Below are 22684 nucleotides of genomic sequence, written 5' to 3' on the forward strand. Positions count from 1 at the left end.
GCTTCCGTTGCTGATGGTTTCCGTTCGTCTCCATTCCGTAAGGTTTCCGTTATTTGGTCAGAATCAATAGCGTAGTCGATGGGTTCCCCCGACTGAAAACTCTGACGGAACCCATGAACGGAATCCCGACGCAGATGTGAACGAAGCCTAAGATTATGGATTTATTGTGATCCAGTGGTAATATTTTGTTATGGAATGGCGTAGTCTCTCTTAGTAAGGGGAGCTACTGTAGTTTTTGGCATCGCAGCCATTTTTTTATTTCGATTTTTTCCTCATGTCTATGTTTTCATCTACATAGCCATATGAGGGCTTGTTGTTTGTGTGACAAGTTGTAGTTTTTAAATGTCCCTTTAAATCTTTGTGGAGTAAAATTGGAAAAACACTTTGATTCCTTTATTGTTTTTTGTTGTTACGGCGTTCACCATGCGGTATAAACAACATGTTAACTTTATTCTGCGGGTAAAATAGTTGTACTACTTTAACAAAGAAATAAATATGGTACTTTTTTGTGTGGCCATATTCTAAGACCCGTAACTTTTTAATTTTCCGTTGGTGGAGCCGCATGCAGGATTGTTTTTATTGGTGGTACATATGACTTTTTTATTACTTTTTATTCCATTTTTTGGGGGGAAGCAAGGTGATCAAAAAAACGGAAATTCTTGAATAGTTTTTTAGTTTATCCGGAGGGTTACTTTTACGGACATGGCTATACTAATTAGGTTTACTTTTTTATTTGTTATATTACTTAAGAGGAAAAATGGCAAAAGGTTTTTTTCTTTTTAAAGTTTTAAGATTTATTTTTGAATTTTTTTGCACATGGTTACAAATTTTATTTAAGCGTATGTTCACACGTGCTATTTTCAGCCGTAAACGTCCCAAAAACGGCTAAAAGTGCGCGGGCTGAACACCTCCAAACATCTGCCCATCGATTTCAATGGGAAAAACGGCGTTCCGTTCCCACAGGGCGCTTTTTACAAATGGCCACGTAAAAAGACGCCTCGTAAAAAGAAGCGCATGTCACTTCTTGAGTCGTTTTTGGAGCCGTTTTTCATTCACTCAATAGAAAAACAGCTCCAAAAACGGCCATAAAAAATGTTGTAAAAAAATCGCTTAAAAAACGGCTGAAAATCTGAGGCTGTTTTCCCTTGAAAACAGCTCCGTATTTTCAGACGTTTTTTGTTTGCCGTCTGAACATAGCCTAAGGCCCCATGCATGCAAACGTAAAAACACCCGTAATCGCGGGCCGTAATTACGGGCCCATAGACTTCTATTGGTCACGGGTACCTCCCCGTATGCTTACGGGAAGGAGCCCGGGCCATTGAAAAATATAGAACAGGTCCTATTTTAGGCCGTAATTACAGCACGGGCAGGCCCATAGAAGTCTATGGGGCTCCCGTAATTACGGGTGACTACGTGTGTGCACCCGTAATTACGGGAGCGTTGCTAGGCGACGTCAGAGGATAGTCACTGTCCAGGGTGGTGAAAGAGTTAACTGATCGGCAGTAACTCTTTCAGCACCCTGGACAGTGACTTCCGATCACAATATACATCAACGTGTAAAAAAAATAGAAGTTCATACTTACCCAGAACTCCCTGCTTCTTCCTCCAGTCCGGCCGCCCGGGATGACGTTTCAGCCCATGTGACCGCTGCAGCCAATCACAGGCCAATCACAGGCTGCAGCGGTCACATGGACTGCCACGTCATCCAGGGAGGTTGGGCTGGATGTCAAGAGAGGGACGCATCACCAAGACAACGGCCGGGTAAGTATTAATTTCTTTTACTTCGGAAAGGGCTGCCCCTTCTCTCTATCCTGCACTGATAGAGAGAAGGGCTGCCGATTAGTGCAGTGCAATTTTGCAGCGAAAACGTGCCCGTAAATACGGGTGGAATACTGGTGACACCGGACCCGTATTTACGGGCACGGGTCGGTAAATACTGGTGCAATATGGGTCGAATACGTGTGACCAAGGACCCGTATTTAAGCCAGTATTTACGAAAGGGAAAAAATAAGTTCGTGTGCATGAGGCCTAACTGTTTATTACTTTTTTTTTTTAACCCTAGGGGACTCGAACAAGCGATCATTTGATCATTCCGTTTTTTTTGCGGAAACAATAGCGTAGTCGACTGCTGTTTCCACTACAAAAAACGGAAACCTTACAGAATGGAAACAAATTGCAATGGAAGCATTACCATTTAAAGAGGCTCTGTCACCAGATTTTGCAACCCCTATCTGCTATTGCAGCAGATAGGCGCTGCAATGTAGATTACAGTAACGTTTTTATTTTTAAAAAACAAGGATTTTTGGCCAAGTTATGACCATTTTTGTAGTTATGCAAATGAGGCTTGCAAAAGTCCAAGTGGGTGTGTTTAAAAGTAAAAGTCCAAGTGGGCGTGTATTATGTGCGTACATCGGGGCGTTTTTAATACTTTTACTAGCTGGGCGCTCTGAAGAGAAGTATCATCCACTTCTCTTCAGAACGCCCAGCTTCTGACAGTGCAGATCTGTGACGTCACTCACAGGTCCTGCATCGTGTCGGCCACATCGGCACCAGAGGCTACAGTTGATTCTGCAGCAGCATCAGCGTTTGCAGGTAAGATCGACTTACCTGCAAACGCTGATGCTGCTGCAGAATCAACTGTAGCCTCTGGTGCCGAAACGATGCAGGACCTGTGAGTGACGTCACAGATCTGCACTGTCAGAAGCTGGGCGTTCTGAAGAGAAGTGGATGATACGTCTCTTCAGAGCGCCCAGCTAGTAAAAGTATTAAAAACGCCCGATGTACGCACATAATACACGCCCACTTGGACTTTTACTTTTAAACACGCCCAGTTGTACTTTTGCAAGCCTCATTTGCATAACTACAAAAATGGTCATAACTTGGCCAAAAATGCTCGTTTTTTAAAAATAAAAACGTTACTGTAATCTACATTGCAGCGCCGATCTGCTGCAATAGCAGATAGGGGTTGCAAAATCTGGTGACAGAGCCTCTTTAAATGAATGGTAATGCAAAATGAAGCTATAGTTTCCGTTTGGCTTGCCGTACATGGGTTCCTCCGGCAGAAATGTCTAATGGAACCCATCAACGGAAGGCCGACGCTGATATGAACAGGCCCTAAGGCCTTATGCACATGGCAGATCTGTGTGCAGGAAACTGTACAGCGGCAAACTACCGGCACCGTACAATGGAGCCACGAGGACTCTATGGTGCTAAGTCAGGGCCTTATGTCAAAATGCTCTCACCCTTGAAACATGCCACAATATATTTTAGTCAAATTTGTATTGGAATCAACACAGGGAAAAAACAACTTCTGTTTGTCTGTATGTCTCCTTATCAAATAGGAGGCAAATGGAGGTACCGTAAGGCCTCATGCAACTCTATGGGTGCTTAAGTACAACTCTGTACAACATGGAGCCATAATACGGCCTTGTGAATGAGGCATTACATTGTAGATAAGAAAACAGAGTTAAAAGGGTTGTGCAGGATTAGAAAAATATGGCTGCTTTCTTCCAGAAACAGCGCCACACGGTTCCATGGGTTATGTTTGGTATTGCAGGTTTGCTCCATTGAAGTGAAAGACATGTTTTTCTAATCCTGGACAACCCCTATAAATTTTTATTTATTATGAACAGGAATCTAAAACAGTTGTAGCCACAATAAATAGCCCCGGATTAAAATGATCTGTGGCACCACAAACCATAAAAATAAAATTGCACGTTTTTGCAACAGAAAACATTTCTTTACTTTTTGGAGACAGACAAGGGCCATTTGCTTGGTAGACTTTAGTGATTATCTGCCAGCACGATGAAGTCCTGCTGTGAAAATCCCCTACTACTAATACAGTCATAGTGACACTGAGACCACTGGCCATAACCTTCCTAGTCACTCCAATGCTCCATCTCCACATTAAAATACTCTCAAATCCCATCTTATTAAAACACCTAGTAGTGCCCTGTGTACATTTAAAATGACAAAACTTATTGTTGGCTCCCACTGACATAACGGCATTACCCAGTCAGAAACTGGCCCATTAAATGTTATTTTATAATGTACCCAATTAAACTAAAGGCTTTCATTTTCTTACGACCAATCACAATGGTATGCATAGGAACAATGAAGTGGATCATTTTAGGATTCCCAATAATTAGCACTTAAGATTACTACCGCCATTTAGGTGTACAGTTGACTGCTCTGTATGATTACAGCGGGCAGTCTTGTGGTGGCATAATGGCAAACGAAACCTAAAACTGCCAAGTTTACTGTAGAATTGACAAAAATACAACAGATGTAAAAACGTAGGAATCCTATTGGAGAAATTTGGAAAATGTTTCCAGTTTATTTACACTGGAGTTGTAGAGATTATTGCTAATATTGCTTTTATTCACAAGCTCTTTTGTCCAGCGAAACATACCCAGATGTGGCTAGAGATTACAGTACAATTTCTAGCTTCATGAAGTTAACCCCTGTCTATAGGCCCTGAAAAGCCCCAACATACAGTAATGTTCAAAAAAATAGCAGTGAGTTTAAAATAGCAAATGAAGGGCAAAATCATTATAATAACTTTTATTTGCCTAAATGCAAATGCCCTGGAAATCCTACACATTCATTTCCAAATCAAAACGATAACAACATGTATCCAGTTTGTGTTAATCCTTTACAGAAAGTAAAGAAAAGGGAATATTAGGCTGTTCAAAAAAGTAGCAGTGCCAGAATTTTTCTTTAAAAACGCAAAAATGTTATGTATAAACTGAAAGTGTTTCAGATTTCACTTTACTGAACTAAAATTTAGTAACCATTATTTCTAAGAACTTCTTGACATCTGTGTTGCATGGAGTCGACCAACTTCTGGCAAATCTGAACAGGTATCCAGTCCAGGAGGATTGGACGACATTCCACAGTTCTTCTGCATTGTTGGGTTTTTGCCTCAAAAACCGCATTATTGATGTCACCCCACAAGTTCTCTAGCAGCGGTCACCAACTACCGGGCTGCTGACCAATACCGGGCCGTGGATCATTTGGTACCGGGCCGCGTTATCCAATGTCCGTCATCCCACGGGGCCGGCCCTCTGACGTCATCCAGGCCGGCCTCCCGGGCTGAAGTTTCACCCATGGTACCGCCGCTACAGCCTGTCATTGGCTGCAGCGGTCACATGGGACTAAATGTCATCCCAGGAGGCCGGACTGGAGAAAGAAACACAGACTTCTGGGTAAGTATAAGATTCCTTTTTTCTGAGTTGCGTTTTTTGCAGCGGAATCGCTGCGACCCCGCCACAATAAATGCAACAACTGCTATTTGTTGTGGGTTTTACCTCCCCATTAAATAAAATGGGGAAAACCCGCAACAAATAAGCGTTTGCGTAAATACAATTGACATGCTGCGGAATAAATCTCTGGACCACATGTTAATTTCTGAGCGTTTGTTTCGCTCACTATTTACGCAGCATGTGGATGAGATTTGTTCTCTCTCATCCACTTTGCTGCCTCTGTATTGTGCAGTTTTTCCGCAACAAATCCCGTTGCGGAAAAAATCAGCAGTATTTATGCAACGTGTGAACTTTTTTTATTTTATTTCCATTTAATTGCAGTCCGCAGGGTGTTTTGTAATGCGCGTGACAAGTATGAATGACTTCACCAATTTAACTCCTCACTGCTATTATTTTGAACAAGCCCCTTTCAATTTACGATTCAATTACTCAGAATGAGCGGCATGCCAATTGTTGGCTCTGTATTTTTTCTACTACATTTACAAGTAAATTATTTGCTATGTAGAAATATCACTTCTACCAAAAACATTGATTTATCAGGTTAATGATGTTGGACTGCTATTTCTTTGAATACTACTGTACATTTTTCTTGCATTGGCCCATGTAGGGCAAGTTTGACAATTTCAGGCAGTGTCTTCCCCTGGCAAAATTAGCTGTTTATAGAGAGCGATAACCGTGGTGGCGCCAATATGAAAAGGGATGTCTGTGGTGAGACAACTACTTTAAAGGGGTTGTACCAGAATTTACAAGAATCACCTATCCACAGGGTATGTGATAATTATCTGATCATTGGGGGCCCCTCCAGCTGTGACCCCCGCCAATCGTGAGAACGGGGGTCCAGAACCCCCCATTCCTCCTCACTGCACCCTCTGCAGTGAGGAGGCGCTTAAATGGAGCAGTGGTCTAGCATCAGCTGCCATTCCATTCAATGTGTATGGGGCCGACTGAAACAGCCGAGTACAGTACTCGGCTGTTACCGTCATTCCCATAGACTTTTAATCGAGCGTCAGTGCGAATGCTCGACTGCCATTCAACTCAAAGTCCTCCTCAGTGCTCGGACAGGGGATCGGGCATAATCGGTGGGGCCCCAGAGATCAGACAATTATCCCTTATCATGTGGAAAGGTGATTGTTGTCGATTCCGGGACAACTCCTTTAAGCCACCCATACACATACGACAGCTATTGGCCAAACACTAGTTCAGCTGACAGCTATCTCTCTCAACCTGCCCATAAACATGCACGTTCAACTCAGGCAAGCATGAATGTTTATTTCAATGGAAAGAGGGGGAAAAGTCTCACTTGACACCACAAAGATTTGGGCATGTTGAAATCTAACATGCCCATTCCTTATTTTCCTTAACATCGGCTGTCGGGATTAGTCATGAGGCGCCCCACACACATTAGATTTTCAGTGGATCCTGCTCACTTTTATCAGTCCCTGTCCCAAATTAAATGCACAATCTAATTTCCCGATGTCAAACACACACATATATGCACTACGGTCAATTTCACAGAAAGCTTATTAACCTATTAGTAGGTGTCGGAAGGAAACTGAAGAACCTGAAGGAAACCTAGGAAAACACAAGAACATACAAACGCCATGCAGCGTTTTGTCATGGTCAGATTTAAACTCAGGTGTTGCGAAGTTGCGATAATACCTAAAACTATAACAAGGACATGTGAGCAGCCTACATTTAGGATATTGTAGACATTATAGATATAATGAATATGAGGATCAAGCATTGCTATGACTGGGGCATATGGCACATAAGTTGAGGCCTGTCAATGCAGTGTATACTCCAATATTTTACAGCCTTGTCTCTACGTTTTCAAGAAGGAACTTGTAAAATGTTTCTGCACTCCATTATTAAAAGAGTGGAGACTTAAAATAATTCCTATGTTGTTAACATACACAATGAATAAGACACAATGGGTTTCCTGTAGAGGGAGAATTTGAAAAAATAAAAAAATATAGAAAGAAATGCACTTTAGATTGAAGCGTGGCAAAAACATAGGAGATGAAAGCCATCTCTGGCTGGCACACACATCCCCTGCCCGCAAATGCATCTGGCTGCTCGTGCTCAGCCGAGCCTGCTCACAGTCTTCTCAATGTTGCCTTTGGCTCCCAGCAGTTGAGTTTCCACAGAGGCGGCCAGCATCCCCCTCCTTCATATTTCACAAGCACCTACTGGACACTCCTGCTCCATGTAGAGCGTGATTCCACTTCTGTTCTATCTGGGTAGAGGTCTATGACAGTCCGTGATAAATTATCTTGGAGACAGTCAGCTAGCTCATTCACTTGTACACTATACAAACACACATTCAGTCTTTAACACTCAACACCTAAATGTCATTCGCAACGCCAACAGTCATTACATACTGGATATCGTTGACCACCCAAATCCTGCAAGGACGCAGCTTTATAAAGCTGCTGGATAGTGACTTTTTCCTGCACGGCTCACACCTAATGTAATGAGTAACGCCATGGAGTATATAGAACACAAGTGACAGGGTGGCAGCAGACAGACTCTTTCACACCACTGCCTTTCCAGCTTATATATCACTAGACTCCATAACGTTTGATTGTTCCCTTGCTGAGAAATAAGGAAAACTCAGTTTTTCAGATGTTCAAGTTTTATTAAACCTCCATGTCACCTTCTTCAGAGTAATACTATTTGAGCAATTTGTCAGCTCCAAAGACAATTTTGATATGCGAGTTGAAAAAAATGGGTCTATAATTTTAGATTGTATGTTTGCTATACATCAGCAAATCATCAAAGGGGCCACATGAAAACCTTTGTTTACTTTTATGACCTGTCAATTAGACAGGTCATAAAAGTATGATAGGTAAGTTCTGACCTCCTATAGGACCCCCGCCCCTTTACAGAGAACGAGGGGCCCCCGAGTACCAACGAGAGTTGACCACATGTAAGGCAGCCAATTTCCCGAGACTTGTATGAAACAGTTGGAGACAGCAGAGCAGTCACATTCCACGGGTTCTGTATGGTCCTATTCTTTCTCTCAATATGTAACTGACAATCTTGAGATATATTCACAATAAAGCATTTAGTTTTATAAGCACCGGCAGATTGGATCCTTTCTCCTACTATTTTTTTTGTTTGTTTGTTTTTTTGGGTTTATTTGTTTTCACTTTTTGTTATTTTCTATGTTTTCTGCTTTCTCTAATTGTAGAGGTCTACAGCATGCGTTAGCTCTATATGTATCTTTATAAAGGTTATTATTTAAAGCAGGGCACAAAGTCATCAGAAAAGCAGTATACAATACACAAGCAGTAAACAAATTGCACAGAATCAACTGTTAGGCTTCGTTCACATCACAAAAGGTTTCCGTTTGCATCACCATTGATTTAAATGGTGACGGATCCGAGTCAAATGGTTTCCGTTTGTCACCGTTATGTAAGGATTCCGTTGTTTTAATGGAATGAATAGCACAGTCGACTACGGTATTGATTCCGTCAAACCAACGGAACGCTTACACAACGGTGACAAACAAAAAAAAATTTGCACCGGCTCCGTCACCATTAAAATCAATGCTGATGCAAACGGAAACCTATGGTTTCCGTTTGTGTCGGTTTAGATTCAGTTCATGGGTTCCCTTGACGGAAAGGTCCGACAGAACCCATGGACAGAGCACCGACGCAGATGTGAATGAAGCCTTACAAAAAGGAAATATCAAATACGCTAGAACTGCAAACACGTGTTCTGTCAGGCACCTTATGTGCATCTAACGTGACCCAAACCAATTGCAATCTCTCCTCAAGAAAAGGACCAACCTGTATTATCCAGAAGCTGCCTGTATGAAGACATAATTTGTACAAAGTTTAAAATAGCTTCTTAAACGAAACCAGGTCTCCACTATATACTGTTTGCAAACTGAGGTTAAAAATAAACCATGCAGACCCAGCCACAACAGACAGATATCGCTGCTATTTATCCAGAAGACTGAAGTTGTGGAATTGCAGCCATGGAGTAGAGTACGCTCCAGGACCATAATGAAGTAACTGGAGAATAGCCGGATATCAGTCAGATGTTTAGGTCAAGAGAGTTATAGATTTATTTTTTAACGCTTATGATTCCAATTCCAAGACATAATAGTTTAGTCCTCGCATTATAAAATATAGAGATACAGGTTCTTAGTTGAAGACGAAGGTCTCAAGCACATGGCATGATGTCGTGTGCAGGCGGCTGTACGGCGGAACAGGTACTCCGTAGCCCGTTATACAATGCTTCGTAGGGCAGCGTATGTATGGAGCTTTTTTTTCTACAGTAAAATAGATCTATACGTACAGCATCCCAAGGAGAATGCAGTTCTTTTTCCCCGACAGATTTGGTCAGAATCCGACGGGAAAAACCCCTCCATATGTCTCTGTATTAAATCAGAGGCGTACGGAGGTAAAGTAAGACCCTATACACTTCAGTACAAAACAAAGCTGTAATATGGCTGTGGGCATAAGGCCTTATATATATATATATATATATATATATATATATATATATATATATATATATATATATATATATAGATAGTCTGCCCTCTTGGGGTTTGAGAATTGGTACATTCCACTAAAATAAAGACGGCTAAGGTAGGTATCACACATATTTTCAACCAAACGCCTGAAATAAGAAGCCAAATATAATGTCTTATTTATATGTGATAATGTAGCTCTTTCTATAAATGTATAGTATATGAGAAGACTACAAAGACAATGCTAATATCATCTATAGTAGACTGCTATATTAACCTGTCGACAAGGGTATTGGATGGAGTGTCTTCAGCTTCCTGCAATATTTTATACTACCGATGCTACTGTACCTCCACAGAGATAGTGACAAGTGTTCCCCGGGTACTATAGGTACTTTAGCGCAATCAGTAAAATGAGGATTATACCATAGTATTGATGTGCATCTCAGAATCATACGAAGAAGTTATTTCAGGTCTCAGAGTGCCGGTTAAGCTGATTTGTTATTAAAACGCTCCAAGGTTTTCCCATTTGCCGGGACACTGGCTAAACTCAAATTTTTCCAACACTTTGAAAGGAAATCTAATCGCTGTTTCATTATTGCCATTATCTAATTAAAAAGGCTTCCCAGGCATAATTAGTTTCAAGGCAGGTAAGCTCGTTTTCCATGAGAGAATGATCTGCTTCCACGAACATTAATTCTGTCGACTGCCGGAAATAAGTATTTCTCAGATAAAATTTCATTCCCCTTAGGGAAGAACGGGGCACAGCATGGAGGTTGGGTGGCGACGTCGCACGTTTTATATCTGAATTGATTAGACTGCAATGCACATCATAAGAGAAGTCTATACATGGGGGTAGGTGATACATGTGCCAGACACCTTTTTACCCATCTATACATAGTGATTAGTAGCTTTATTTTACATCTATGATCCGAGACAGGAAGTTTTCTTTGTAGGGTTATACAGGGCATCAAACTTGCATAGTTGCTGGCTATTTGAGCATACAGGACGCCACCTTACTTAAAGGCTATGTCCACCTTCCCATCCAAATTATTTATGATATGCATCTAAAATACAATGTATATAAAATTAAATATGAAGCAACTTCTCAATAGGTAATATATTTATACAGCTCCTATGCAGACTATGCATCTCCATGGAAACAGACAACAAACAAACTCGGTGTAGTCTGATCCTGAAGTTATATTCCCTACTATCTGTTCTCTACTTCTTGCTACCCAATCGAATGTATAATAGCATAAAATAGGGAACAAATTAAAGAAAGCATCATTGCAGGATCACACTACACCGTTTGTTTGTTGTATGTTTCCATAGAAAGGCATAGTTTACATAGGAGCTGTTGAAACAAAATGGTAAGACATTTTTAATCAAGACATTTATTGCTTAATTTTTCATTTTAGATGCATTGAGATAATTAAAAAAAATGGTTGCAAAGGTGGACATAGCCTTTAAAAATTGCCATGCATTTTGAAAATATGCAATAGTGCACATTACAAATTTCTAGGCCCCAGCTCCATAAAGGGAACAGCTCATCTTAGTCATCTGAAACAGAGGGTCACGCAAGAGAGAGTAAACGCACAGTTTACATGCTTAGTTAGCTCCTGCACAGAGGGGACCGCATATCAGACAGGCACTGGAAAGCAGACATTTCTGTGATAAAATAAAAAAATAAAGAAAAAAAATAGTAGCGTAACAAAAGAAAATGCATATCAACTTTTCCTTAAAATATGTATAACTACTTATTATACTTCTCCGTTAAAGACTTAAATAAATGCAGTGATGGTTATTAGTTAAGAATATTCTATATTGATTTATCTATATTGAGTATCATCTAATTCTTTTTATCTCACAGAACTTGCTGTACAGGGGTCAGAAGTAAAGCGAAGCTATATAAAGTCAGTACAGAGAAATACCTTTTTACTTTTTGAGATACAGCTGCTCTGTATTTTGTATACAGAGCAGCTGAATCGTGCGTTAAGACCTGAATCAGTCAGGTCCACAGGACTGACGGGTTCAATGTCAGCAGGACCTGCATGTCTCTGAAAAACATGCAGGATCCACCTGTAATCGATCACATATAAGTTAGGAACTTAGATGTGACGGATATCAGGTGGATCCCGCATCAGGAACACGCAGGGCCCGGTGAGACTGAAATCGTCAGTTTCGCGGACCTGACAAGTACAGGATTCAGCGCGTAAGATACAGCTGCTCTGTATGTGTGTGTGTATGTATATATATATATATATATATATATATCTACATACACATATCTATACATATAAAAAAAATAGAAAAAAAATAAAGACTAAATAAATATATATATATATATATATATATAGAAAGAGAGAGATATGTATATATACAGTATATCTCAAAAAGTAAAAATATGTTTTTTAATAAAAACGAATTAGAAATTTTCACAAAACACATTTTTAAAAATGCTTTCAAAGGTTTACATAGCCTCTAAGTAGTCTGTCTGCTTTGTTTTACTTTTATATTTAAAAAAAAACATTTTATAGCCATCTAATATAACCATCATACACAACAATAAATATGCTGTGGAAAAATGGAAACATCTACAATTATTAAATACCTAATAAGCAGCATAAGTAGTCATGATTTGCCTTAGAACCACTTTGATGAATTACAAGCCCTAAATTGTATAATCTGGGGCAACACATGACTAAAAAAAAAATCTTCTTTTCAACTAGAAAAGCCATCAGTTGTTTGATAAATGTGGAGAACAACTCACAACATTCAGTGATGATTAGATCCCAATGGTGTGGAATCACCTCTTGAATTACAAAACCATCATAAGAAAATAGTGTTTCTAGACAGTGTTTATTTTATGACCTAAGATGGCAAAACTTTTTGATACCATTCAAAATCACTTATTTTGTTAGGAAAGTAATTACACATCTGCTGCACAATAGATGAATGTAGCAGCTATTGCTCTGGAATACATAAACAACTATTATTGCTCCTTTTCATGTACCTGTTAGTGTGCCCTACAGTGCAAGGGGGCAGCACCTGCCTGTGAAATACACTTGGCATTCAGTATTTAAATGGACACTAACAGTTCAAACAACGTATGCTAATCTAATAGTATACCTTATATAGATCAGCTTTATAATTTACTTACTGTTAAAATGTAGTTGTTTTATCCATGCAAATTCTATGTGAAGTTACTTCCACTAGGTGTCTCCTTTCCTGTAATTTACCGTTCATCTCCTGTTAAGCAAAATTTGTCCCTAGTTACAGAGTAGAAGAGATGGACTGCAGGAAGTGGGTGTGTCTCTTCACTGCCTGACCATAGAAGTCTATGGAGAGGGGAGGGGCAGCAGGGAGAGGAAGAGACACAGACACACTGCCTATAAAAGTCTATGCAGAGGGGAGGAGCAGAGTGAGATACACACAGACACTGCTGCGGCTGCTGGTAAGAGTTATATGTCACCCCAGTGCTGGATTCTCAGCGACACTGCCCATTACTGCTGTATAATCTCCTCCATATTGCTGCAGCTTTTATATTATATATATATATATATATATATATACTACCGTTCAAAAGTTTAGGGTCACTTAGAAATTTCCTTATTTTTGAAAGAAAAGCACAGTTTTTTTCAATGAAGATAACATTAAATTAATCAGAAATACACTCTATACATTGTTAATGTGCTAAATGACTATTCTAGCTGCAAACGTCTGGTTTTTAATGCAATATTTACATAGGTGTATAGAGGCCCATTTCCAGCAACCATCACTCCAGTGTTCTAATGGTACATTGTGTTTGCTAACTGTGTTAGAAGGCTAATGGATGATTAGAAAACACTTGAAAACCCTTGTGCAATTATGTTAGCACCGCTGTAAACAGTTTTGCTGTTTAGAGGAGCTATAAAACTGACCTTCCTTTGAGCTAGTTGAGAATCTGGAGCATTACATTTGTGGGTTCGATTAAACTCCCAAAATGGCTAGAAAAAGAGAGCTTTCATGTGAAACTCGACAGTCTATTCTTGTTCTTAGAAATGAAGGCTATTCCATGCGAGAAATTGCCAAGAAACTGAAGATTTCCTACAACGGTGTGTACTACTCCCTTCAGAGGACAGCACACACAGGCCCTAACCAGAGTAGAAAGAGAAGTGGGAGGCCCCGCTGCACAACTGAGCAACAAGACAAGTACATTAGAGTCTCTAGTTTGAGAAATAGACGCCTCACAGGTCCTCGACTGGCAGCTTTATTAAATAGTACCCGCAAAACGCCAGTGTCAACGTCTAGAGTGAAGAGGCGACTCCGGGATGCTGGCCTTCAGGGCAGAGTGGCAAAGAAAAAGCCATATCTGAGACTGGCTAATAAAAGGAAAAGATTAATATGGGCAAAAGCACACAGACATTGGACAGAGGAAGATTGGAAAAAAGTGTTATGGACAAATGAATCGAAGTTTGAGGTGTTTGGATCACACAGAAGAACATTTGTGTGAACAACTGAAAAGATGCTGGAAGAGTGCCTGACGCCATCTGTCAAGCATGGTGGAGGTAATGTGATGGTCTGGGGTTGCTTTGGTGCTGGTAAAGTGGGAGATTTGTACAAGGTAAAAGGGATTTTGAATAAGGAAGGCTATCACTCCATTTTGCAACGCCATGCCATACCCTGTGGACAGCGCTTGATTGGAGCCAATTTCATCCTACAACAGGACAATGACCCAAAGCACACCTCCAAATTATACAAGAACTATTTAGGGAAGAAGAAGGCAGCTGGTATTCTATCTGTAATGGAGTGGCCAGCGCAGTCACCAGATCTCAACCCCATAGAGCTGTTGTGGGAGCAGCTTGACCGTATAGTACGCAAGAAGTGCCCATCAAGCCAATCCAACTTGTGGGAGGGGCTTCTGGAAGCATGGGGTCAAATTTCTCCCGATTACCTCAGCAAATTAACAGCTAGAATGCCAAAGGTCTGCAATGCTGTAATTGCTGCAAATGGAGCATTCTTTGACGAAAGCAAAGTTTGAAGGAGAAAATTATTATTTAAAATAAAAATCATTATTTCTAAACTTGTCAATGTCTTGACTATATTTTCTAGTCATTTTGCAACTCATTTGATAAATATAAGTGTGAATCTTGATAAAGATCCTATTGTAGGATTGAAACGTTGCTGTTGTTCTTGGATTGAATAAACCACCACTTTTTTCACATTGGAGTGCTGCAAATCTTCTTTCTTTATATATATATATATATATATATATATATATATATATATATATATATATATATATATATATATGTGTCTGTTAGAGATAGGAGAGCAGGATTCTTCTCTTCTATGTAAAGGATCTGCCAGACACAGCTTCTGTGTCGACGCCCGTGGTTAGTCAGTCTGCACCTGCTCCTAAGTCTGATAGAGTGACTCCTTCTTCTACCACTCAGACTGGGCGGCTGAGGAGTGGGAGAGCCTATCACAGCCTGGCCAGACGGAGCTAGCTCCCGCCCTCTGTCTATTTATACCTTCATTTCCTGCTTCTCCTTTGCCTGTGATTCTGCTTGTTTCCTGGCTCTGCTGCTGCTTGTACTATTTGTCCTCTGCTTCATATTGATCCTGGCTTTACTGACTACTCTCTTGCTCTGCGTTTGGTACCTTGTACACTCCTGGTTTGACTCGGCTCGTTCACTACTCTTGTAGCTCACGGTGTTGCCGTGGGCATCTGCCCCTTTTCCCTTAGCTTCTTTGTACCCTTGTCTGTCTGTCTGTCGTGCACTTAGTGAAAGTAGGGACCGTCGCCCAGTTGTACGCCGTCGCCTAGGACGGGCCGTTGCAAGTAGGCAGGGACTGAGTGGCGGGTAGATTAGGGCTCACCTGTCTGTCTCCTTACCCCGTCATTACATCTATGTGTCATTTGTATAGAAGACATGATAGCAGTTAGGCTCCACCCACTAGCTCAGAGAATACTGAAAATTAGAGCTAGAGACTGCAGAGGAAAAAACTGCTAAAAAATGCAGAATACAAGTTATATAATGGTCGGAAATAGTGTTATTCCTCATGTACACACATATGACATTCTGAAAAGTAATCTTAAAAGTTAGGTACACTTTAAAGTTTATCTCACCATAGAGGCAACAATTAAAATTCTAGTTCATATTGATGAGATTCGTTTCTATATATCACTTATGTCATCTATATTTCACATTGAATTGTTGCAGACTCCAGCCTAAACACAAGCTCTGCTCTGCCAATTACAATGTCCTTTCTACCACTCTAACCACCTCCTCATCCATCACTTTTCAACCCTACAAATACAACCTTAAAACTTGACTGACAATCAAAATGTGCTTACTTATTCACACACCTCTTATATTATCCTCATATGTCATATAGCAGAGGTCCCAAATTACTGCTAAATTTATTAACTAATTACTAGTAAACTCAAATAAAATGACCAAACAGAAAACTATGGCAGAGCTGGCAAAACTTTCTGACCAAAATCTAAATATCAGTGGTATGATTCTGAGCCTGGTGTGAACTGCCAGATAGTTTCTGGCCCTGGTGCCAAGGTTAATTAATGCTGTGACATCCATGGTGCATGACAGTACCTGCAATTGCCCACAGTTGGGGAGCCACAAGCAGGGGGGTGTGAGAGGCATGTGTGGCTAATGAGCCACAGGTTGGGGAATGTATTTAGTTTACACTATCAGCATTTGTTTTGTAACACTATATAAACTATACCCTGCATTGTTTTTATGTGTTGTATGTGCTTTTTATAAATATATCACCTGTAAATATTTTACAATGCACAACAAAATACACAAGTTTTCAAAGTCTTATTTGATGTCACTCCCTCCTGCCCATTGCATTCACTCACAGAAGACGAATATGCTGCCATACGTTTATAAGGTGAGATGGGATTTACATTCATTTTTTTCATTCATTATACCAATCGCATCTAAATATTCTAAGTTAAAAGGTTCATACCTGTTTGGCTCAGTGAGGAATCCCAGTTTAATCCAAAGTCATCAGAATCTTCGACTAAAAAATAAAAAAAGGTGTAAAAATCTTTTAAGAACATGAAGAAATATATATCCAATATACATCATATACACATAAAAACACATTTATATAATATGTCGACAATATTGCTGTGTAATAATTTGTAAGTAGAAATGCATTTTCTCTTCAATGAAGGGGATGAGTTATGCTGGATGGATGGTCGACATGAAGTCCGAAAGTAAAGCCATACCTCCCAACTTTCAAGTATCACAAAGAGGGACAACCGCTGCTGTGGTTGTGGCCTGGCGTGGCAAATTTTTTCCCTTTTAAGCCACACTTCTAATCCCGTCAAATACCCGCACATACACACCCGCTTCAGCCCACAGAGGATCATGCTCCCATAGAGTGCCTCCCACACAGTATAATGCCAAATAGCTGCCCCCACACAGTATAATGCCCTCATAGCTGCCACCATACAGTAATGCCCACATAGCTGCAAACATACAGTATAGTGCCCACACAGATGCCCCCATACAGTATAATGCCCACAGATGCCCTCATACAGTATAATGCCCCCTTAGCTTCCCCTAGTGCTAGGGTCCACATATAAAGTGCCAGTGACCATGTACATAGTGCCACACACAGTGCCCATGTAGGAAGCGCCAGTGTCCCCTGTAGATAGTGCTACACCCCCTTAAAGATAGTGCCATGCCCCTGTAGCCATTGGGACTCCCTCTAGGAGCGGAATCCCCGGCCCTAGTGTCTGCAACGCCGTGACCGGGGATTCCGCTCCAGGAGGCGCCACTGTCCATATATGGACAGTGACGTCAGGGATTGCCGCTAGGAGCAGAATCCCCAGTCATAGCACTGGCAACGCTGTGGCCGGGGATTCGCTCCAGGAGGAGGCGGAGCCGCTGTCAAGGGCTTCCCTGGGCTCAGATCTTAAAGTAGCGCTGTGCCCGGGGAGTCCTCTGTACTAATGCTGAAGCAGGGAGCTGAAAGTTCCTTGCTTCAGCATTGGGTTCAATTGTATCTGCGTCCTGAGGACGCAGATACAGTTGACACCGGGAGTCCGGGACATACCACCGGCCGCCCGGGACAGCAGGAAACCGTCCGAAATCTGTGACTGTCCTGCTGAATCCGGCACAGTTGAGAGATATGGTAAGGATATACATTATAAAGCTTAGACTAGACAAAAAAAAATCATTGTTCATAGGCATGCACTCACTAGCATATAAGTGTAATTTTCATGCAAATGCAACCAGATCTTGTTTTCTACACACATAAAAACAGGATAATTTTGCAAGTGCAAAAAGTCATCCAACTTTCTATCCCAGTACAACTAATGTGAAAATTTCATGTGACTTTTTTATGTTTCATTACTTCCTATGATAAAGGGAATATAAGTTTGTAGCATAATATCACTAGGTGCAACTTATGTCTCACAATGCAGCTACATGGAATCGCACAACACAAGTTGCCAAGCAACCATAGCTTAAAAACTAAAAATGAGTCATTCAGGACAAAGATTAGTCAATATGCAATGGCCATGCTAATTTCATTTTACGCTTAAAGGGAATGTATTGCCTATATATTTTTTTCCAATTAATAGTGAAAAATTTCTTTTTATAATAGGTTTTGATTTTTTGATTTGATTCTATACGAACCTATAGAACAGGAGAGTACCCATTGACTTCCATGTGAGAGTTTTCTAGGCATGTTCTGTGACCTGTGAAGGGGTAATTGTGCAGGAAAGTATAGGAGGGGACTTGTGCCTATCACCTATTATCAATGGTTGATCCGGTGTTATCTATATAGAGGTGTTGGTACCTGTCATTGTAATGCTGCCTGTGGTGATAATGGGATGACTCCTGAGAAGTGATCTCTACAGAACAGGAAGTATCAGTCTATTGTGAGGCTCAGTGGCCAGCGTGAAAATTGCAAGATTTTAGAATTATTTCTTAATATAGAAAATGACAACGTTTAACATAAAAACTTGATTTAAACAAATAGGTAATTTTCTGATGACACATTCCCTTTAAGATATTATCTCATCTCAACAACCCCTGTCTACTAGGAAGCCCCTCTATGAGCCAGTTTTATCTGGTCAGCTATTCATTTGATGTATGTAACAGCTTCTTGAACCCCCTGGTTATCAACTGTTATCGCAGGGGGTTCCATGTGTTGGAGTCATGGCAATCAGATGATCACTGGGACGGCTGTCTTTAGCGAAGGGGTTGTCTTTATGAGGCGACCCCATTAAAAAAATCTAAGTATATATATATATATATATAAATATATATATATATATAAAATATACCGTATATATAAGGGGTGCATAAGTAGGTATACAGTTTAACCCCTTAACGACCGGCGTATAGTGTTTTTACCTCAGCCGTTCAGGGTAGTTCTTCTGAAGCGCCGCCTTTTCACGTCGGCACTGCAGAAGAACTTTCCCCGCATCGTGCGGGGTGCTGCTGAAGCCCGGGCTGTTTAACCCCTTAGATGCGGCGCACAATAGCGAGCGCCGCATCTGAGTGATTTTAGAGGGAGGGAGCTCCCTCTCTCATCCCACTGGCATCCCCACGTGCATCGCGGGGTGTCGATGGGTTCTATGGCAGCCTGGGGGCCTAACAAAGGCCCCCAGGTCTGCCTTTAGTAATTGCCTGTTAGACCATGCCAGAGGCATGACCTTACAGTCGCCCGTCAGTTTTACACTGACCGGCAATAATACAATGCAATACAGAAGTATTGCAATGTATTATAATAGCGATCAAAAGTTTGCACAGTAAAGTTCCCCAGTGGGATTGAAATAAATAAATAAATGTCCCAAGTAAAAAAAATAAAATAGAACCCCCCACTTTTTCCCCTTACAAAATACTTTATTATGAAAAAAAAGTAAAAAGTTACTCATATTTGGTATCGCCGCGTCCGTAACGAGCCCAACTATAAAACGATTACATTATTTAACCCGCACGGTGAACGCCTTAAAAAATATCATAGAAAACAACGTCAGAATTGCTGTTTTCTGTTCATCCTGCCTTCAAAAGAATTTGATAAAAAGTGATCAAACCGTCGCATCTACTCCAAAATGGTACCAATAAAAAATACAAGTCGTCCCGCAAAAAAAAAGCCCTCCTACAGCTGCATGAATTACAGATGCAAATTTTTTCAGTACCCCACTAAAAAAGTTATTAAAAAGTTAATCAATAAATTATATGTACCCTAAAATGGTGCTATTATAAAATACAACTTGTCCCGCAAAAAAAAAAAGTCCTTATACATATCGACGCAAAAATAAAAACGTTATAGATCTTTGAATGCAACGATGGAAAAACTTTAAAAATTGCTCGGTCATTAAGGTTTACAATACCTTCTGTATTAAGGGGTTAAATAATAGGTAAAAATAATAATAATAATAATAATAATAATAATAATAATAATGATAGGTATACAGTTTAAATAGTATTTTATAGAATAACAAAATAATTAAGTACAATCCCTTATATGCTCACATTGGCGGTCCTCACTATTTACACATTGCTGTAATCTAGTTTTTACACTCACTTTGGCACAAAGTTCTTTATTGGCATTTATTTCTTGGCTGCTTCTGTTATAAAATGAATCATGTTATCGTGGTTTTCTTGAACATACTTTATCTTTGATAGCTCCACAAAACAAAAAGTCCATCAGGGTAAAGTCTGGTGATCGTGGTGGCCATTCAACCGGGCCTCGTCTACCTATCCACCTATTGGGTCATTTTTCATCAAGAAAATTATGCACCGCTAAAGAAAAGTGAGGAGGGCTCCATCTTGCTGAAAATAGAAGTCTTCATTTTCACGCTCGAACTGCAATTGTGGTATTACATGTTCCTGGAGCTTGTTAAGGTCCAGGTCTGAGGTCACCGTTGTATTGTAGAAGAAAGGTCCAAAGACCTCTTTACATGGGTTGTTTCAACTGTTCTTCAATTATTGCAAGGGGGTTTTCTGTTGAGTGATATACACGGTTGTGCCTATTAACAGCACCTGAAAGTTTGAAGTTGGCTTCACTGGACCAAGTTATTTTTTTAATTATGCCATCTCCTTGTGTTTCGTCACACAAAATTGTAAACGACGATCTAGATCAACCTCTAATAATCCATGGGTTAATTTTGGCCGATACATTTTCAGCTCTAAGCGTTGCATTAGATGACCCAAAGATCTACAGGAAATGTCCAGCTCTTTAGAAGATTACTTTTTTGATTTTTTTTGGGCCTTTAAGTAAACGCCAGTGCAACTAACATTTCATTTTCAAAAATGAAATATTTTTAGACTTTAGACCAGGCTTGCACGATGCATCGAAACTTCGATACTGTTTAGATGCCGTGCACCCACAAACAGTTCAATACCGTTAATTCATGTATTTCATGACTGCACAGCTTAGTATAGTCACACAAGAATGTTGTTAGAGCAGGGCTGCGGCTGTGTAATACAGCCATTTCCCTGCTCCTGAGTCCTGACAAGTGTGCGTGCGCGGTTAGCATGATGTGATGCGACCAGCGCTGCACTAATGATTGCCGGAACTGAAGACAGAACATGGCGGGCGTACTGCAAAACACCCCCATGCTCTGTTTTCAGTGTCTGTGCCGCCGCTCATTAGTGCAGTGCCGGCCGCATCACATCATACGGACGGCGCGTGCGCACTTATTGTCAGGAGCGGGGCAATAGCTGTATTGCACAGCCACAGCCCCACTCCAAAGGCGGAGATTAGAGAAATCTCATCTTCGCCGCTCAAAACTGACCACAGCATTCAAGGTGTAAATGAGAAGGGGGATGCCCTTTGGATCGCGTCACAGGGAATGCCTGTGACGCGATCGAGGGACATACCATATATGGGCAGACAGCCCATGGTCCAGTATATAGATATATGCCAGTACATTAAAGTTTAAAAATAAAAAAAATAAAGTAATGTTTCATTTAAAAAAATACACACATTTTTTTAAATAAAATTAAAAAAAGTCTCAATACATAAAATATACACATTCGGTATCGTCTCGACCGCAATAACAAATTTATTGCCTAATTTATTATGTTTACGCTGTTATAAAATAAAATCTGATTTCTTTCACTTATTAATGTGAGGTACGAAGTATTATGAATTTTGAACCTCCATGTACCTCACATTAATAGTAATTAACCCAATCATGTACCTCACATATTAACCCAATGTTGTTCATTATGACTGAGGAACATGATGGGGTTAATTACTATCCCCCTCTTTTGGTCTGTTATCTGTCCTCCTTTTTGTGCCTGTCTAGTTTAATTGTTTTCCCTAACTTGACACTTGTCACTATAGGGCTGTTGCATTTATTGTTCAGGCACTTGCACTTTGCTGTATTTATTCATGTATTTTTTTCTATAGGTTTTTAGTATTTATGTGTGGAGATCCTTGTATCATGGGTTTGTCGTTCCATTTTATATTTTATCTTGTATCTAATAAAGATGTTATATTTTGCATTATACTGGTTATCCTGCCTGTATTTTGTGATAGGAGTATTTAATTTGTTATTCATTATTGTTTTTTTTTTAGTCCTCTTTTGGAGGAGTTACTATTAATGTGAGGCACATGGAAGTTCAAAATTCATCACACCACGTGCCTCACATCAGAAAATAGAAGAACTTATTTTTTTATTATTATTTTTGGCAAAGTATCGTTTTGGTATCGAGTATTGGACTCGAAAGTCCAAATTCTGGCATCGTGACAACCCTACTTTAGACTGTTAGGAAAATCGTCCCCTGTATATTGTCTTATGCACCACCCCTCCCGTATGTAGGTATATATATATATATATATATATATATATATATACACACATTATATTCTGTTAGTAATATTAATGCCGTCGGCACTTACGGGGTCACACGTTGACTACATTTTGCCTAGAATACACTGTGTAATTCCAGTA

At 40.2% G+C, this 22684-nt stretch overlaps 1 protein-coding gene across 1 annotated transcript in view; it reads right to left on the bottom strand.

Annotated features, from left to right (window-relative positions):
- ZNF423 (zinc finger protein 423) overlaps positions 1–22684 on the bottom strand; it is a 248870-nt gene that overhangs the window by 190611 nt on the left and 35575 nt on the right. Inside the window, exon 2 of the mRNA XM_075837507.1 lies at positions 16726–16779. Within this exon, the coding sequence (XP_075693622.1) occupies positions 16726–16779 (54 nt within the window). The remainder of the gene's footprint in view (positions 1–16725; positions 16780–22684) is intronic.

Source organism: Rhinoderma darwinii, chromosome 9 (assembly GCF_050947455.1).
Source record: "Rhinoderma darwinii isolate aRhiDar2 chromosome 9, aRhiDar2.hap1, whole genome shotgun sequence".
Taxonomy (NCBI): Eukaryota; Metazoa; Chordata; class Amphibia; order Anura; family Rhinodermatidae; genus Rhinoderma; species Rhinoderma darwinii.